This window comes from Oryzias melastigma, linkage group LG14 (assembly GCF_002922805.2).
Source record: "Oryzias melastigma strain HK-1 linkage group LG14, ASM292280v2, whole genome shotgun sequence".
NCBI lineage: Eukaryota > Metazoa > Chordata > Actinopteri > Beloniformes > Adrianichthyidae > Oryzias > Oryzias melastigma.
The window spans coordinates 3,187,948-3,207,250 of record NC_050525.1 but is presented as its reverse complement, the minus strand read 5'-3'; the positions used below and the strand labels follow the sequence as shown (position 1 = coordinate 3,207,250).

Sequence of the window (19,303 nt, the reverse complement as noted above, 5' to 3'; positions counted from 1 at the left end):
ACACACGGATATCACTGCACGCTAAAAAGAAACTGTAGATGCCTGGCATATGTTAAAAAACTATTTATTGAATTTTAATTCTCAAGACTTAAAAAATATTCGCCGAATTTTTTTAAGCGTAAAAAGTAAAAAACACTTTCCATAGCCGGGAGTCGAACTCGCTGACTATGCAGTGGGAAGCAGCGTTGTTGACAACTGAGCTAATGTCTGACGTAGCCACTGGACGGTGGATGAGTCCAGATCCTTTTGCGGTGTTTGACATTCAATAATTTCTATTGTTAAGGGTTTCAAATAAAGAAAACCCTAACCCTAACCCCAACGGTATTTTTTCATAACGAGTCCCTGGAAAAACTCACGTTTGATAATATCGCTGAAATAAAAATGAATTGGGAAACTGCAGTCAGTCGACTCGTGTCCTCCAAATCCTCTACCGACGTAAATAACATTTCCTCTGGATTAATCAGCCTCCTCTCTACATGATCCTCTATAAATGAACATGTCATTTTGGTTTCTGTGTGGTGGAAACGTGACGTCTCTAATGTGAATGTTCTCTAAATGTTAATGAGGAACTCATATTTGAACATCCTTCACTTTAAAAAGGGGCGGAGACCACAGAGAACTCTAAGTTTCCTGAAGAAAACCTGCTACCGACCAGGTTTCGTTCACAGACTCAGTTACCATAGTGATTGATTCTGAGTTCAGCTTAACCCGCTTCTTGGAACGGGCTTGGTTTCGCCCACTTTCCCGGGTTTAAGTTATCTCTCTTTCTGGAACCGAAAACTCAGAGTTTTGGTGAATTTGGAGTTCACGAACTCAGAGTTCCAACAAAACCTGCTTCTTGAAACGGGCCCCAGGTCTCTGGATGTGTTTATCCTTATTGCTAAATTAACAACAAGGTGGGTTTCTATCAAACAAAGTTTGGACAACCCTTCATGTCTGTATGAATTCTATATGTGGCAAAATAAAATGCTTCCCAAAGTCCACATAAACACAGAAAATCAATTCTCAAAGCTTTGACGGTTACACATGATTATTTGATGGATTTTAACCTCAAAGTAGTTGTGAATCTCCTTCTGTTAGGAATAAAGGTTTGATTACAACATGTAATAATAGACCATTTCTTCTGGAGCTATGAAGAGATGTTTTACATGTTAGATCCAATTAACAACAGTTCTGTCTTTTAAAACATGATAAAACGTTGCGAAGGGTCACGTGTTTCACACAGAGGACTTTGAGTGTCTGTCAGGAATTCTTGCAGACTCCACAGGGGTCGACCAGCTGGAACCAAAAGATCCTTTGAAGGTGACAGGTTGAAATTAACCAGAGTTTGGAATGCGAAATAGTCATGGTTCTGGCCAGGTTATCAAGAGTTGAATGAATTAACATCCAAGTGGGAAATAGAGGTTTTTGACAACTTTATTGCCCCTCTGCTGGGAGAGGGACTCTGTTATCTTGAGAAGATGCACTCCAAATAAAAGTTGGCTGACCAAATGGTCAACACAGGTTATCACTGCTGTTTCCAAGGGTGGAAAGCTACATATGTTTTAGAGGTTCTTTCAGGTGCCTGTTTAAGTTTGTTGTGGAGAGTCTCTTTCAGTCTTCCTCTCATACTTGGTTCATGACAGACCGCCTCGCAGCCACATGCGCTCACCACACCTTGTCCCTAACCCGCCGTGTGTGTGCCCACAACAAGGTGACCGTTCACACACATCTTGATGAAAAATTAGTCAGAGGACAAAAGAGAGATAATTAAAGAGAGCATGACTCGAGGAATAACGTCAGAAGAGATGGTCATGTCTCATCCATGACTGTTGTCATGGTAGATTGGTCAAAATTGCCGTAAAGTTGCATGGAAAAATAAAAAGTTGGACGGTGTACAACATATCGCTGGGTTTGCTTGGATTTGCATTTAAAGTTGAGATCGCAACATTGGGATATCCTGTTGGGTCTGAATAGAAGAAGATTCTCCTTCCTGAGTTACCTGTGAGAGCGCGCTGCACTGGTATGGATACACCTGCTGAGCACATGTTCATAAACCCGCGTACCCGGCCGATGTGTAAGCACCATGAACCAGGTTGAACATTCAGCGCGCGCTCAGTATGTGCCCGATTTGTGCATAGAGCTTGCGACCCGACCTAAAAACTTGTGTAGCAACGTGTGCTCCTTGCCCAGAGCCCAGGAATTCTGGTGTGCACGCGTTTGCATTGAGTGTCATTGAAATTGTCTGCTTGATTGGGCGGCCGGTGTGAAAGCACACACACACACACACACACACACACACACAGGCGCGGGCACACTCATTGGCGTGCCTGCATGGAGAGCTGTCAAATCAATTTTTAACATTTTCTACTTCAATAAACATCTTGATGAGTTTGAATAGTTTTTTTAACAGATTCTCGAAGAATTGTTACATCTTTAGTAGGGGGAGATAGTGAGAAAGTCAGAGTGAAAAAAAAAAAAAAAGTAAATCATTTTTGGCCTAAAGTGAGGACTATTGTCTAACTTAGAGGAAAGCATTTATTGGTGGAATGCAACCGTTTTCAATAAAAAAATAAAAATTAAAAATGTGAGGCCTGGCAAATGTCCTCACTTCCAAATTTTGACCTCACTTTGTTGGTCTAAAACTCTCAAAAGTCCTCGGTACGGGCTAAATGCAGGAAAACACCAACATACACACACACACACACACAGGCAGACACGTACACTAACACACGAGCAGACACACACATGCACTAACACAAGCAGACACACGCACTAACACACACGCAGACACACACACACACACACCCCCACACACACACACACACACACACACACACAGCTGTGCAGCTCCAGCTTTGTTTTTCTCAGTTTGTGCAGGGATGAGCACGGCCGCACCTTGTTAGATCACCACCTGAAACTGGAGCTGCAGGTGTATCAGTAAAGGCTTAGCTTTCATGGTCTTTGTCTTTTTTTTTATTTTTTTTTTTATTTTTTATTTTTTGCTTTGGCCTCTTCTTCTTTCTTTTAAGCACGGACAAGAAGGCATCAGAATATTGACATACAATGCTGCACTATTTATTGTTTTACGTAATACTTGTCACAGGAACCAAGGATTTATAGTCAGGCAGAGCTGAGGAGATTAATCATCTGAATCGTAGCTCTGGATACTCCAAGTCCGCTGCCTCCTTTTTTTGCTTGTAGTTTCTCTTTTCAGTGAGCCGTGGAATTAAGGTGCCCACAATTTAATTCCTATCTATTCACTTATTTTTGGGAAAAAAAAAAGATAACCTTTTTTTTATATTTGGGTCAAGATAAGCCTTTCCCAACAGGTATGTGTGATTGTTTGGTGTAAAATATTTACTTGTTTTCCTTTTTTGGAGCATTAAGATCTCTTTTTGTCAATGTGTCATTCTCTATGTGTAAGTTTTGTGCAAAATTGTGAGACCACAGCAACACCTTATGAATATATCTAATGCTCTGTTTTTGTAAACAAGGTTGATCAAATATTGTTAAACAATGCATCTATGCATTCTGTTGAACAAGAAGTTTTTGTCCTTTTACATTTTGCGACAATTTCAATGCAGACATGCAGCTAAAAGGATCACAATGGAGAGCTGGAGCCTATTTTCCTTTAAAATTGCCCTGGGTTTTATCTGTTAAAGGGCTGATGGCGTTGCTCCATGGTTTATCTCAGACATTAAGGGGTATTTTTGTGAGGCTGAAATCTTTCAGTTATTTCTCAGCGCAGGGAAGTGAGAAGGGAGGGGAAGCTGAGCTTACACAAAAGGCAACATTATTCCCCAGCGGATCTGCTCTACATCCTACTATGAATGGAGTATTGAAAAACATTACATTGGAGAATAGATTATTTTTCATCCATCATAACTGAGCCATTTGTCTCAGACTTTGGAGTGGTTAGTTGGAACAGTGTGCAAATAATACGGCCACAGTTCTGGACCGCCACGCTGGTGTTACAGTCCCCACCTCCCAACATGGGGTAGCAGTCCTTCCCAGAGGGCCTCCTGCTCCTGAACTCTGGAGCAAAGCTGACCTGAAGGAAGATGAGAACACGCAGTTTCTTTATGTTAAGATGGCGATTACTGTACATGTACCGTACAAGGGTTAATATCAACCTCCACTGAGCCCTTTACCTCCCGCCCTTCAAGGAGATGAGAGGTGCCCCTGCAGTGTCATCAGCTGCCTAAGCGTTTTGGAGGGTTGTAGTGACAGATTGCAGGAAGCAGCATTTATGAAGGGGGACCACAGAAAGCAGAAATGTCTTTGTGTGCCCCCTGGGCCCGGAATGTCCACTATCTCGAGGGGCCAATATCAAATTTTCCCCTCATCATCCCCTAATACACATTCCTATGTAAAACTGGAGGGGGGTATTCTAGATGGGAGAAGGAACAAACAAGTTTGAGCCAAACTGCTCTTCATTAATGGAAACAACTCATCCTAAAGCTTCTCAATCTGGATGTCTCTGTGAATTCCAGAGACAAACTCAAATTCAATTAAAAAATTTACAAATAGATTTCCAACTTAATACTTTTCAATCAAACACTGTTTTTTTTAAATTCCACTCTCGTGTAAATTTCATTGAATAAGGGAAAAATAAGCCTTTTTTATATAACTAGTCATCCAAATTAAACATTGGTGGAAAGGAGCTAAGATATTTAATCCAGCAAAACTCAACAGTTCATGGCTGTCCCGTCTGATTTGACCTTTTTGTCACTTTTAGAGTGCACTTTGTCATTGAGTCTCTTCTTGAAGTTCAGAAGAATGTGGGGTGTTTCGTGTCTGGCTTTGTTTCAATCTAACTCTTGTTACTGAGTGATCCTTGGTGAATCCCAAGAGTCTTGTCTGAAGGAAAATCCCCTTGAAAACAGTGGCACAGGTGCCTGTTTTTCTCTGTAACACAAGCCTCCTCAAGCTGTTGATTCCACTTCATCTGTTGGTGGAACAGACCTCAGCCTGTTGCCAGATCTATGCTCTGGAGCCACTTTGTGTTCACCCTGCTCTTTGTCATTTAATGTAAGCATATCTATGTTTGCTTCTGCTGTGTGTCCTAGAGGAGGGATGGGGTCATACATTTCTCTTTGAGCTACTCTCTTCCAAAGCATGACCCCAGGCCACCATCAATAGCCCTACTACAGCACCACAGAACAGAAAACAATCCAATACTAGATTTAGGCCTCTCCAAAGCAGGACAAACAAATTAGTTGGGTTTTTTTTAGCCATTGAAAAGTGCCTGCTTTGCTGCAGCAGATCTGAGGGATGAGATACTAAGAGTGCGTGTGCTGCAGGAATGGTCGGTCAGGCAGCCGTGCGAGGCCAGCGTGTGGTGGAAAGCGAATGCAGGTGCTGGAACCCAGCCGTCTGGCTCCTGGTGTCCCTCCTGGGCTCCCTGGTGTTGTTGACGGTCAGTGTGTTGACGCGTCTCGGTGAGTTTGAAGGACAATTTTTTTTCTGGGTTGTTTCACACAGAGAAACGTATCATATAGCTTCAACAAAGAACAGATAACTGTATAAATTTTAAAAAGATTCTTAGTTATAAAACCTGGAGTAAATGCTAACCTAATCTAATTTTAAAATAAAGTCAAACTCTTTCCTTGATCCAACCTTGTATATATATAAAAAATAACTCTTTAAAATGTTATTTGAACTAAATTTGAACAAAATATTTTTTTAAAATAGCCTATTTTCTCAGAGGAATATTTTTATTTGACACAACTCATACTAAAGTTTGATATTACTATTATTTTTCCTTTAACCCCTTTTTCCATATTAACGCAAATATGCATCAAAGCTTTTGGCTTCATAAAATACCTTAATTACCGTATGCATGCAAGCAAAAACATGATTTTTTTTTTCACAGCTCAAAATAAATTTGGGCATCAATGAGATAAATGATTGTTTAAAAATTGAAGTATTTGTTCTCAAAAGCAGCCTTTGGATGTGCCTTTCTTTGTATGTATATGTATATGTGTATATATATATATACAGTATATAAGAGAAATATTTTTTTTGGCATACCATACTAAAAATGTAATATTTTTAAATCTACAAAATATCAAAACTCTATTAAAAGTCTGCTAAACTGACTGATCACAACCCACTCAAAAGATTACAAGAAAGTAATGGTTACTTAAATGTGAATTTGAAGCAGTTTGGTTCTGGTTTGTTCAGTATTTCATAAATGGGGGATAATACTCAAACTTTTTTGCTGAAATTTTGTTCAGTTTAAATTTACTGATCTATTGACTCACTGGAGGAAAATCACATTTTGAGGGGTTTTTATGATAGAAAAACTGATCATTTATTACTATTAATAGTCACTTGTGTTTCATCTTTATTTAAACAGGTAAAAGAAATTAGAAAAAAAAAATTAAAGAAGTGGTGATATGAGATACAAACATTGTGTCTTTGAAATTCTCTATCATTTTGTAGATTTGTAGTGTGTCCTGAAAACTGAGGCCATAAATGAAAACAGAATGGGACATATGAGACGATTTATTATGCTCCTGGGTTGAAATTTTGTTTCAAAGCAGAAATAATGGGTCAGAACCAGGTGTACCTGAAAGCAAACTCCCAGTAGATGTGTGCTTTTGTGTCCATGCCAGACCTCTGTCTGCCCTGCGTGTCTCCTCTGTTGTTTGTCTAGAAACTCTCCACTTTCTTTAAGGAAGTCCAGATCAGTGGACTCACCCTTCCTTATCCTAGTTTCCTCATGTCTCACATTGTTTGCTATGATCCTTCTATTTTCAGGAGAATTGAAGATGCATAAAAGAGCTGGATCTAGTAAGTGACACACAAGTTCATCACACAAACACAAAAATGTACACAACCTTGAAGTCAGTTATGTACATGTGACACTATAAGCGGATATATTTAAAACCCCTTCAGCGGTTGAGATACATATTGTTAATGTTACAGCATGACATAAAAGAGGTGAAGAGGAGCCCACAAATCGGCCTACTTTTGGTGCAATAATTAAAAAACAGGGTCACTTAGTCTTTGTGATTTTTGAAATTTGAGAAAATTGTCTTCAGGCTTCTTCTGTCTTCCATTGTGACTCTTGAGAACATGTTCCATCAAAAACATCAATTGTTTTGAGTTTTACGTCAACATTTAATATTTTCCTTTCATAAAAACTTTAAACTAATTAAGTCTTTTGTTTACAGGCTGACAATTCTTCTATGGTTGTATTTGTTCGGACCAGACAAACAACATTGATCACTTTGTGAGACTGTGTGCTGTATCATAGTGTGCTGAACAAGTCTTGAAACTGGTAATTGAGGCAAACAAATAATTAAAATTAAAATAATTAAAAGTTGGAGTTTTACTCCATAAAATCAACTAACTCTTAACAAAAAGTAGTATACTTGACACTTATTTTACTACGCATACTGTAGAATAAGCACAAATATAGCTCTGGGAGTACAGGGTCCAGTGTATGGCGTCAAATTACCGCCAAAAGTCTCACACGGCCGTATTACAAACTCCACGGGCACATTCAAACTCCATGCGAGCAAATTACGTCACACACGGGCATAAATCAAACCACGCTCATAATAAACGTTCCACGGGGACAATTCTGCCTCCATGAGCGCTCCTGTATCCCTGTGCCACGACCGTGGAAGCATTTCTGCGCCTGTGTAACAGCTCCTACGCGTGTGTGTGGGAAGGACACTGTGAATCTGCAAACAAAGACCAATTAATTAATGTTAAAAAATGTAAATGTTTTTTAAGGTCACAGTAAAATAAATAAAATATAGGAAAATAACAGTTGTTTCTTTATCTTAAAATTGAGTCTTTGCATCTGGACTTCTTCCTTCAAGAAAGATTTGAAGTCCAGATGCCAAGACTCAATTTTAGGATGTCACCTGGATAAATGAGAACTTGACTCACATTGAGCTTTCATGTTGCTGTATGCAAACCTTTGGCATTAATACATGTCGCTTGTTTACATGCTCACAAACATTTATGGTATTGTGTGCCTGAGCTTAATATTGTTGTAAATCTAAATAAAGATTGGTGGCAGTTTAAACAGTCACGCTTAGTTAAGAAAAAATAAATAAAAAACACAACAATCTTTTGGATAAGCCCAAAAGTATTTTCAGAAGCATGTAAGACGTCTTTAAATCTCCAGAAATGAGATGATGAACATAAACGGGCTGAGTGCAAACAAAACTGTATTTCTACACACTTTCTCTGCTCTACATAAAACTCTGAGACTGTTTGTCAGTCCCACATGTTTACCCATTGTATGTTTACAGCATACGTACATTTATTTATAAATTCAAATAAAAGAAACATATTTTTTACACACCTTTTGCTCCTTTATGAACACAGTAGCCTCATCTGGTTATCTTAAAGCACGGAAAAAGAAACTTAGAGAGGACATTTTTGTTAGTTTCTCTCAGGTTTGCATGTGGTTGTAAGGCTAACTGAAGAATGTCGCTCATGGGCCTCCGTAGTTCTCATTTCAAAGTCAGAATTCTGAGTTTAAAGTCAGAACTTTTATGGCCTTTTTTTTTTCTTCCGTGGCCCTAATCGTCTTCCGTAGATAATTGTATAAAACAGTCAATTTATTATTATTATTTTTTTTTTATCTTACTTTGAAAGACGAATGATGCAGCTTTTTGGTATGGGCGTAAGAATTTTTCCTGCCAGCAACGGCAAGGGGGCGGGGACTACAGCAGAGTGCCCCAATCACACACAGGTTGACATTTCCGGTTTTTGGGGGCTTGTTTTTGCACACACACTCATACATGCTCATACACGCGTAGGAATGCTTTCACGCGCGGGCTGGGCCAGGAGCGCTCATGGAGGCAGAATTGTGCCCGTGGAACGTTTATTGCAAGCGTGGAGTTAGGTTCATGCCCATGTGTGACGTAATTTGCTCGCGTGAAGTTTGAAATGTGCCTGGAGTAAGTCTGACCTGTTCCTGGTGTATTTTTCGACTCTAGCAGGGCTGCCCTTTATCACTGCTTCTGTTTATAGTCTTTATGGACAGAATTTCTAGGCGCACTCAAGGGCCAGAGGGGATCTGGTTTAGGGACCACAGAATATCCTCTCTGCTCTTTGCAGATGATGTTGTTCTGTCGGCTTCATTGAACCAGGACCTCCAGCATGCATTGGAGCGGTTTGCAGCCGAGTGTGAAGCGGCAGGGATGAGGGTCAACACTGCTAAATCTGAGGCCATGGTTCTCGACCGGAGAAAGGTAGTTTGCCCTCTCTCGGTGGGTGGAGTGCTCCTTCCTCAGGTGGAGGAGTTTAAATATCTTGGAGTCTTGTTCAGGAGTGAGGGAAGATCAGAGCTTGAGATCGATAGGCGGATTGGGGCGGTGTCCGCCATTTTGCTGTCGCTGCACCGGACCGTCGTGGTAAAAAGAGGGCTGACCAAGTTCTCTCTTTATCAGTCAATCTTATTCCAGTACTCATCTATGATCATGAGCTCTGGGTTACGACCGAAAGATCAAGATTTTTCCTCCCGAGGGTGTCTGGGTACTCCCTTAGAGGAGACAGGTTGAGAAGCTCGGTCACCCGGAGAGAGCTCCGAGTAGAGCTGCTTCGCCTCCACATCCATGGGAGCCAGTTGAGGTGGCATCTGGTCTGGATGTCTACTGGAACCCCTCCCTGGAGAGGTGTTCCAGGCATGTCCCACTGGGGGGAGGCCCCGGGGAAGACCTGGGACACACTGGAGAGACTATGTCTCGGCTGGCCTGGAAACGCCTCGGGGTCCCCCCAGAGGAGCTGGAGGAAGTGGTCGGGGAGAGGGAAGTCTGGACATTTTTGCTTAGACTGCTGCCCCCACGACCCGGTCCAGGATGAGCAGAAGAAGATGGATGGATGGAGAATAATTATAAGTATTCTTGTATACCTCCACATCAGTGATTGACCCTTCTCAGTGAACGGGATGGCTGCAGTGGGATCTCAAGGGTCTAGTTCTTAACTTAGATCTGGGGGGACCTGTGGTAATGTATTCTATAAACTTCTGTCACTGATGTAAACAGGTCCCTAGAATATTATTTCACCACTTCAGTAAAAAAGCCTGATCTCTATTCGCCATCATTTTAGTGTTTGTTTGTTAATTTACCATGGTGTGTCCATGTGTGGACATGTGTTTGTGGGGGGTAGGGGTGGACATTGTATTAGTTCTACACATTATTCCGTTTGCAATGTATTGTTTTTTTGTTTTTTAATTTGATGTTCTGTACACTTTGAGTGGCATGAGTTTAGGAAAAGTGCCATACAAATTAAGTTGATTTGATTTGGTAAGTATGGCAATTATACAGTTGTAATGGAGGGACGGAGTCGTTTGGATCCATATGCAAACGTTTTACTGAAGTATAGCAAGGGCAGGACATAATACATAGTCAAAATCCAGGCAAAAGTCAAAATCACAGGGGCGAGGCAGATAAACTTGAAAACAGGCAAAGGTCAAGGCACAGAGCAGGTAACTAGGAATAATAACGTTCAGAATGTCTGCTAGGCAAAACAAGACTTCACAAAATGGCAGTGGCTCGGAGTTGTTTAAATGCTGGAGGGTACTGATGAGCTGATGGTGATCAGCTGTGCTGGAAGGAAGGTGGCTGATGGGACTTGTAGTCAGGCAGTAGGTGTTAAAACTCTGGCGAGGGCTCCCTCTGGTGGACGGAAGTGAGGGCTGATGGTTGAATCATGACAACCGTACACAAGGGGTCACCAGCCTTTTTGAAACTGCAGGCTACTTCATGGGTACTAAATGATACGAAGGGCTACCAGTTTGAAGTAATAAATTTGCTTAGTTTGCCTGAGCTCTACATTATTAATAATGAATAATGATACTCCTCTATGTAAAGACACTGATTTCTCACCTTAATTATCAATAATGACAACAAGCTAGGAAACAGATATTAATATTCAGAACTTTATTAATCTCAACAGATCTTGTCACATTTTGAGGTAATGACCAAATGAAATGTTTTGAACCAAATTATAACTTATTAATTAATTAATTATTAATTAGTTGTAGAAGCTAATCTTTCTTTAATAGTTCTGGTATCGCCTGTCCGTCCTGGGATAGGATCTCTCCCTCATGTGGGAATCCCTAAGGTTTCTTCTTTTTTCCTGACTCAGGTTTTTTAGGAGTTTTTCCTTACCGGGAGGAAGGGTCTAAGGGGAGGGATAACCAGTTTTATTTAGTCTTAGTTTTTAACTATTGTTCATATTTTGAAGCCCAATGAGGCAAATTCCTTTGTGATTTTGGGCTATATAAATAAATAAATTGATTTGAATTATAACTATTATCAGTGGATCTACGCTCCTCAAACGCTTTAATAGAGTCTAATGCACCCGTCCCTTTATTTTCCCTAAACCTCCGAACAGGTTCATTGACAGATCCCACAGCAGACTAGAATCTGCACATGGTGCGTTCACTGAGCTCTGGACATAAGCAAACAGCCACTCGGCCCAACTCAGTCCGCTACAAACTTTTGTCATTTTTAAACAATCCGCACCAAAACAGATCAAAACGTCGAAACTATTGAATCAATCGATTATATCCGGATCAGTGCCGGTGTTCCATGTTTTCTCTGATAAACTGCTTTGTTTTACTGCCGATATCCGGTTCTAAGTGAACGCACCATGCAGAAACACTCAGCAGCCCTGGGTTCTGTTTCCGATACATATGAAACTTTAACCAAATTTTAGGAATTAAAAAAAAAAAAAAAAAACAGTGTCATAATAATGCGATAAAACACAAACCAACTCACGCGATAAGTCATTGTAAACACGGCAATGTGTGTTTAAAAATTTGATTTACTAAAAAGGATCATTTGAGTGACGTCACAGCAGTGTGGTGTGCGTGCTGCGCTGGCTCGCGCAGCGAGTCCACTGACAGTCTCAGATGCAAGTCAGAAGTCTGTTCAGTGGTATGTAAAAGAATCTCCAGAACAAGTATTCAGGCTGCAGAAGGTCGGCTACAGATGAAGCGATGAGTAAATCTTGGTTATTGATTTTACAGAGGAGATGCACGATCAACTCAGACGCTGATCTGTCGTGGCGCCCGCTGTGCTGTAATCAGACAGACACTTCAGAAGCGCATTTAATTAGAAAAAAGTCAATTTCCATTACAGCTCTGCAAAAAATGTCCATATCCATTTCAATACACCCCCAAAATCAGCTCCTCTACGCGCAAAAACATTTTTTCGAAAAATGCGAGTTTTTTTTTTTTTTTTTAATCTGTGTTTCCATTAAAGATAGCTAATTATCACATATTATCGGTGTCTCCATGTGAGAAAGGGAGAAGGAGACGCCTTATTATTTGTTATTAGCTGTGTTTCCATTACACATTTGCCCAAAACTTTATGGGAATTCTAGGAATTAAAAAAAAAAAAAAAAAAAAACAGTTTCGAAATGACACCGTTTCCATTAAATTATAATTTTGCGATAAATCAAAAACCAACTCACGCGATAAGTCGCGATAAGATGAACGAGAACATATATTTTTCTTTTTTGATTCCTTAAAAGGAAGCATGTTGGTGACGTCACAGCTCTGTCTGGGGCGCGCGTGCAGCGCAGCTTGACTCAGAAGAGGGAGAAGTCTGTTCAGCGGTTAAAAGAAAAAGCGTTCTAACAAATAAGCATCTGGACCTTTTTTCTGTTTGAAAACACGACAGCATAAATTCAAGTTTTTGTCACGGCTCTAGTGCTCATGAGACTTCAGGCTCCAAGCTGCAAAAGTGCGGCTGCAGATGTAGTAATGATGAACGGAGGAGGAGCTGCTGCGCGATTCCAAATGACCCGCAGTTTATAAAGCGTTTTGACGCTGCGGGACCTCTCGGTGCCCCGGCTGTGCAGCGCTCAGATCAGACACTTCATACCAAGAAGCACATTTATTTTGAAAAAAGTGTTTCCATTACAGTTTTGCGAAAAATGTCTATTTCCTCCTCTGAGCGCAAAAACTTTTTTTTGAAAAATGCCAGTTTTTTCGAAATTGTGGCGTTTCCATCAGTAGACTTTATTATACAAATTCCAATTTGCGAAATTTCAGAGTTAATGGAAAAGCGACTGTTGATTATCTTGTTAAGGAGAAAACGATTAAAAAAGAAAAAGTGGCATAGGCCGTTTTTGGCTTCAGAAATAATGAACATCTATTTTTAAGATATTTTAATTTCTAATTCTTTTTAAGCCAGGTGTGATTTAAAAAAAAAATTGTATCACAATAAAATAACATTTTCGAGCAGCTCACGAGTGAGTTGTGCGGGTGACTTATGTGGTGCTCCAGGTCGCCCGCGGGCGACGTGTTGGTGACCCCTGCCGTACACCATGTACGTAGAAAGTATACAAACTAAAAACTTCTTCAGACTAAATTGGAACACTTGAAGTTTACAACATATAGATCGTTTAAAAAAGCAAACTTTAAATGGACTGCCTCACTTTTTAAAAATGTTTTAACTTCTTCCTAAGGTTAATAACTCCAGAATATTAATTTAAGAGTTTAACACAACCCTTAGCAAAAATAGTCTTTTTTAGTGCGTTACAGGTACACATAGTCAATACAGAAAGGGCAAGTTCGATTGACCCATCCCCTGGGGGAGCGATGAGCTGCAGCCAAAGCCGTGCTCAGGAACCATTTGGTGGGTTTACCCCCCAATCCAACCCCTTACTACTGAGTGCCAAGGGTCCCATTTTTAGACTTTTCCATGACTCGGCCGGGATTTGAACTCATGACCTTCCAATCTCAGGGCGGACACTCTACCAAAATTAAAGCATCAGACTAACACATTTCTTTAGGGCTGATTCATTCGGAACAGGCCTGCTGTTGTGGTTTCACTTTGAGTCTAGTGTTACAGGAAAACACATGTAATAGGTATAAAGTTTAGTGATATGGACAACCAAAAACGTCCTGTCAACAAATAATTTGATTCTCTTTTACATGTTCATTTTTCTCCTCCATTCCAGCAAGTGCCATTCAAAGCCCATGGAGGACATTATATGAAGGTAAGTGTAGAATTTATCTACAAATTCTCAGTGCTGTCTGTATAAAGCTTACCAAAAAATACTCAATGTTGGTGACATATTGAAAATCTATTAATCTCTGTTATGGTCTTGGTAGGAAAAATGGCATATAGCAAGATTTTTGAACAGGATCACTTTCCCAGCGCTCAATTTTCTTAATCTGTGCTCATTTCCTTTGTTACTTCCCATCATTCTAGGAGTCATATATCTCTTTTTTTCCCCCCAAAAGTCCCCCTACGGCATTTTAAAAAAAAAAAAAAAAAAAACATTTCTGCTAGTGTTTTAATTATGATTATGAAGTTTTAAACCAAAATTCCACAACCTAATTCCATTATCTTAAAAAGCCATTTTCATGGTGATCTGAAGCCTCTGTTTCCAAAATCTCCTCTGAGGGGGCGTGGCTTTTAAAGCTGAGCTGAGCAGTTTCACCCCTGGTCCCCCTGTCTGATTATGATAGCTCTGTGTTTCGCTAGTGTAAATCTTCACCGCTAATACATAAAAATGTCCATATGGGTAATGTCCAGCCGTATGGTTCTGATCTGGATGTCAGCTGGGACGAGAAAATGAAGATCTTCATGGAGAGAACTTCCTCCAAAATCCTGATATCCTGATTCTTTCTCCTTCCAATTCAGCAAAGACTCTTTTAGCTAATTCTCCAATGTTTATTGACGTTGCTGTGATCAATACATTCAATCATTGGTTTCTCAGAGTTCTTGATAAAATAATGAAAGCTAACATCAAAATGCTCTTTCATTGATTTACAATCCTTTCCAACTGCGGTCAAATGAGCCGCCGTTCACATTTCCGTGGTCACATCAAGAAGCTCCGTGGAGTCTGGTGGAGATTTGAAAGACAGTTTGATTGACAGATTTAAAAGAAGAAATACTAGGAAATGCAAAAACAAAACTATTTCATATTTATTCTCTTTTATAAGAAAATGCCACACAGACATCATAAAACTCAATTTTCCTCGGAGGTGGACTTTAACCCTTGCGCTATCCATGGCATGTTTACATTGGGAGGGGGTCATCTTAACCCCACAAGATAGCACATGGGTTAAAAGGAAAAATTCAGGAAAGATTTCCTTTGTCGCTTATCCCATAAACATTAGGTCTTTCCAGTTTTCTTTTATTCATTAATCTGATGGTAAAAAGTGGCTATGACTGAAAATGCAGTGTGGTGGAAAAACACAATAAAACTGTTAAATGTTGTATGCTTTCTAAAGTGCAACTGGTGAATGGCCGTACCAGATGTGAGGGAAGAGTGGAAGTGATCTACAATGGTTCGTGGGGCACAGTGTGTGACGACGACTGGGACATGGTGGATGCCAATGTAGTGTGCCGGCAGCTGGGATGCGGAATGGCCATGGCTGTAGGCAGCAGCTCTCAGTTTGGGCAAGGCACAGGACTCATCGTGCTGGACAATGTTGACTGCAGAGGAAGTGAATCTGACCTCAGCCAGTGCAACAGTCTGGGCTGGGGTGTCCACAACTGCTACCACTACGAGGATGTGGCCGTTACCTGCAGAGGTTGAGACTCAACAGCATTTTGGAGAGTAAACATGGCGGGAAAGACTAACTTAATGACTAAACTTTTTTTTTTTTTTAATCCTTTGACTTGTAGAGCCAATCCCACAGGGTCCACGAGGTTTCGAAAGCCATACCACACCACCTATGGTCATGTCTGGCATACGTAAGTGCTTTCTGTTTCTAATTGCCAAAGATTACATGAATATATTCACAATAGTTCTCAAGTGAAACCTGAAGGAGCTTAGAGAACACTGCACTGGCAGGGGACTAAGTCTTTTCTGGTTCTACACCTAGTTCTACCTTCCTATTTATGTACTGGATCTCAGCATAAAAAACTTCAGCTTCAGCCTAAAACTAAACTAAAAGCCAAATGTGATTTTAGTCTTGTTCTTTTTTAGATTTCAGTCCTTCCTTCTTTGTTCTTCTTAAATTTGTTTGGCTAGTGCTACTTTCCAGCCAAGGTTTGTCAAAAGCTAGGTTAAAAATCTTTAAAGAAAATAAACCTTAAGCAAAATTTTAAAAACGGAAAATGTTTAAAACAGGCACAAAGGTACTCCAGTCCACCAAGGAGAAAAACACACTTAAGGGGTAACCAAAGAGGACAGTTGGAGGCTGACTCTACCAACACCCAAAATGTGAAAATCCAGCCAGAGCGGTGGGGCTGGGGAACAGGACTGTTATCATTACTGGAGCTGCAGATTAATCGTGGGACTTATCACAAAATTCAACTGCAATGCCCCATTCAACCTGTAGGGGGCAACATCCAGATGGATTTTAACCATTGACTGTACAAGAAAGAACCAGACTGAACAAGCCCCCCTACTTCCGTGTTCCATATAGGAAGTACCACTGGGTTACAAAAAGTTCAAAGTCCCATTGACTTCCATTGAGAAAAAGACAGTTATTTCTCAGTCATTTTATGTCAGAATAATCATTCTTCCTCTGGTGATTTCTGCTTAACATCTTTTTTCTAATCCTAATTTTTTTTAAAGATTTTTTTTTTCCAACAGATTTTTTTTAAACCAACAGAATGCACTTTTAAAGCCCCATTTATAGAGATCAACATCCATAAAATTGATTTAGGGTTTTGTTATCCTAGCAAAAAGACAACAATGGCTCATCTCCTATTGATAAAAATATCTTAAGTATCCGAAAAAGTATGCGATACTTATACTTACATACTTATGCAATATTTTCACGACCAAAGGGCGCATACAAACGTCTTAGATTTTTTTTAAAATGCGCGGTGCGCCCTCTGGTCCAGTGCGCCCTTTGTGTATGTTGTAAGGCGAACGTTCTCTACCACGTCCTCATTGAGGAGGACGTGGTAGAGAACATGAGAACGTTAAAGGGGGATGTGTGGGCGTGGATTGTGTATCAAACAACAGGTATGTGTGTGAGCGTGGATTGTGTATAAAACAGGTATGTGCTTTATCCAGAACATTGCTGTTTTAACAACTCTTAAAATGGCAAAGAGACACGCTTATGAAGCTCAGTTGAAACTGAAGGCTATCAGCCACGCAGAGAAACATGGGAATCGAGCCGCCGCGAGAGAATATAAAATCAATGAGTCGATGGTTCGCAAGTGGAGGAAGCTGGAGAACGAGCTCCGACAGGCGAAGAAGACTCAGCTGAGTTTCCGCGGACATAAAGCGAAGTGGCCGGAGTTGGAGGAAAGACTTGAGCGATGGATCATCGAGCAAAGAGCGAGCAGGAGGAGCGTTTCGACTGTCACCATCCGACTCAGAGCAGTAACGCTAGCGGAGGAAATGAAAACTGAACATTTCAAAGGAGGTCCGTCTTGGTGCTGGCGTTTTATGAAACAGTGCAATTTTTCCATCCGGACCAGGACTACAGTAGCACAGCGACGTCCGGCAGATTATATTGAAAAGCTGGCGAACTTTCGATCCTTCTGCGAGAAGCACATCGCCGACAAACGCATCCAGCCGAGCCACATCACCAACATGGACGAGGTACCGCTGACTTTTGACATCCCGGTGAGTCACACGGTGGAGAAGAAAGGAACTAGCACGGTAGCGATACGCACAACGGGATACGAAAAGGCTTCGTTTACTGTTGTGCTTGGCTGCCACGCAAACGGACAGAAACTGCCGCCGATGGTGATTTTTAAAAGAAAGACTTTGCCTAAAGAGACATTTCCAGCAGGCGTCATTATTAAGGAAAACGAAAAGGGCTGGATGGATGAGGACATGATGAAGGAGTGGCTGAAGCAGGTGTATGTAAGGAGACCGGGAGGTTTTTTCCACACATCGCCGTCGTTTCTGATTTGTGACTCTATGCGAGCGCATCTCACAGCCGATGTGAAACAGACAGTGAAGCAGATGAACGCTACGCTTGCTGTTATTCCGGGAGGTTTGACCAAGGAACTCCAACCGCTGGACGTCGGTGTGAACGGCCGTTCAAAGTGAGGCTGCGAGCGGCGTGGGAGCGATGGATGATGGAAGGAGACCACAGCTTCACGAAGAGTGGTCGGCAGCGCCGGGCGAGTTACGCCACAGTTTGCCAATGGATTGTGGATGCTTGGGCTAACGTGTCTGCTGGCACGGTGGTTCGAGCTTTCGGAAAAGCCGGCATCATTTCCGAGGAGCCGCACGGCACAGAAAGTGACTCTGACATTGACGAAAGCGAACCTGCCATGTTGGATTTAGCGCAGCTGTTCGATTCTGAGACATAGGATGAGGACTTCGATTTGATTAATGACAGCTACCGGTAATGTCCTTAATACTTTGTAATTAATACTTAAATAAAGCACAACCAAACTCAGTTTTGCTCCCGATCTATTGTTTTTAAATACGCACACGTGTATGCGTGTGTGTTGTTGTAAGGCGGGTGTACCGGTACGTATGGTAGTAGAGGATATGTATATAAAACTTGCGCCCTATCACAAGGTGCGCCCTTTGTGTCTGTTAAATACAGAAATGGCACACATAAATGAGACTATGCCTTTTCACACAGTGCGCCCTTTGGTCGTGAAAATACGGTAAATGCATTTTATATAAAAACATTAAAAAAGAATGAATCGTTTCTGTCTATACTCAGGGCTCTTACTCCCCATCTGGTCACCAGCGGGGGCCATCTCCAGAGTACTGAGTGCACTTCATCTCCCAGCATCCCCAGCGCACAGTTCCTGAATGTTGCTCAGCTGGCTCTCATTTACCAGTCACCTACAGGACACTTAAGCACTGAACAGAGCCTCACTCAGTGTGAAGTATTACTTGTGCCATCCTGCCTGCATTACTGAGCATTTCTATCTTGACCTGATCTTCTGTTTCTAAACTTGGTTCATCTGATAGCCTGCTTCCTGCCCCAACCCTCACCTGGACTCTGACACCTCTACTCTATTCTTGGATGATCCCATGCTCGTGATTGACCTCTGCCTGTCTTACCCTGATCTAGTTTTGGGGACTTTGGGCTGTGCTTCATTCCAGTCTGAACTACTAAACCGAGTAGTTAAAAGCCCTGATCAATGGAGCAAAGACAGCATGATTCACCATGGCAACGGGAACAAACACCTGAGTTTTGTACTTCCGGCGGCGGACACGGATAAATTCCTTCAACCATATGCCAACTATAGGAGCGCATTTTCTGCAAGAAAAGCAGCACAGCTACAGCGGTAGAACAGAAAGAGAAAATATCTGCAGTTATTTGAATCTTTTCTAATAATGAATAATTAATGTCGGGAAGGTTATTTTGTCACTTGTTGAGTAAGGAATGGTTTTTGATCTGTTACTAATCTCCGTAATTGCATGAATGACCAGTTTTGGTAAC

General features: G+C 41.1%; 1 protein-coding gene across 1 annotated transcript in view; it reads left to right on the top strand.

Moving 5' to 3' along the window:
• The first annotated feature begins 1,270 nt into the window (after positions 1-1,270).
• Positions 1,271-19,303, top strand: part of LOC112142375 (scavenger receptor cysteine-rich domain-containing group B protein) — a 33,462-nt gene continuing 15,429 nt past the window's right edge. The window contains exons 1-6 of the mRNA XM_036215285.1: positions 1,271-3,311; positions 5,286-5,423; positions 6,748-6,780; positions 13,930-13,968; positions 15,212-15,514; positions 15,609-15,677. Coding sequence (XP_036071178.1) covers positions 5,288-5,423; positions 6,748-6,780; positions 13,930-13,968; positions 15,212-15,514; positions 15,609-15,677 — 580 coding nt within the window. The 5' untranslated portion in view covers positions 1,271-3,311; positions 5,286-5,287. The remainder of the gene's footprint in view (positions 3,312-5,285; positions 5,424-6,747; positions 6,781-13,929; positions 13,969-15,211; positions 15,515-15,608; positions 15,678-19,303) is intronic.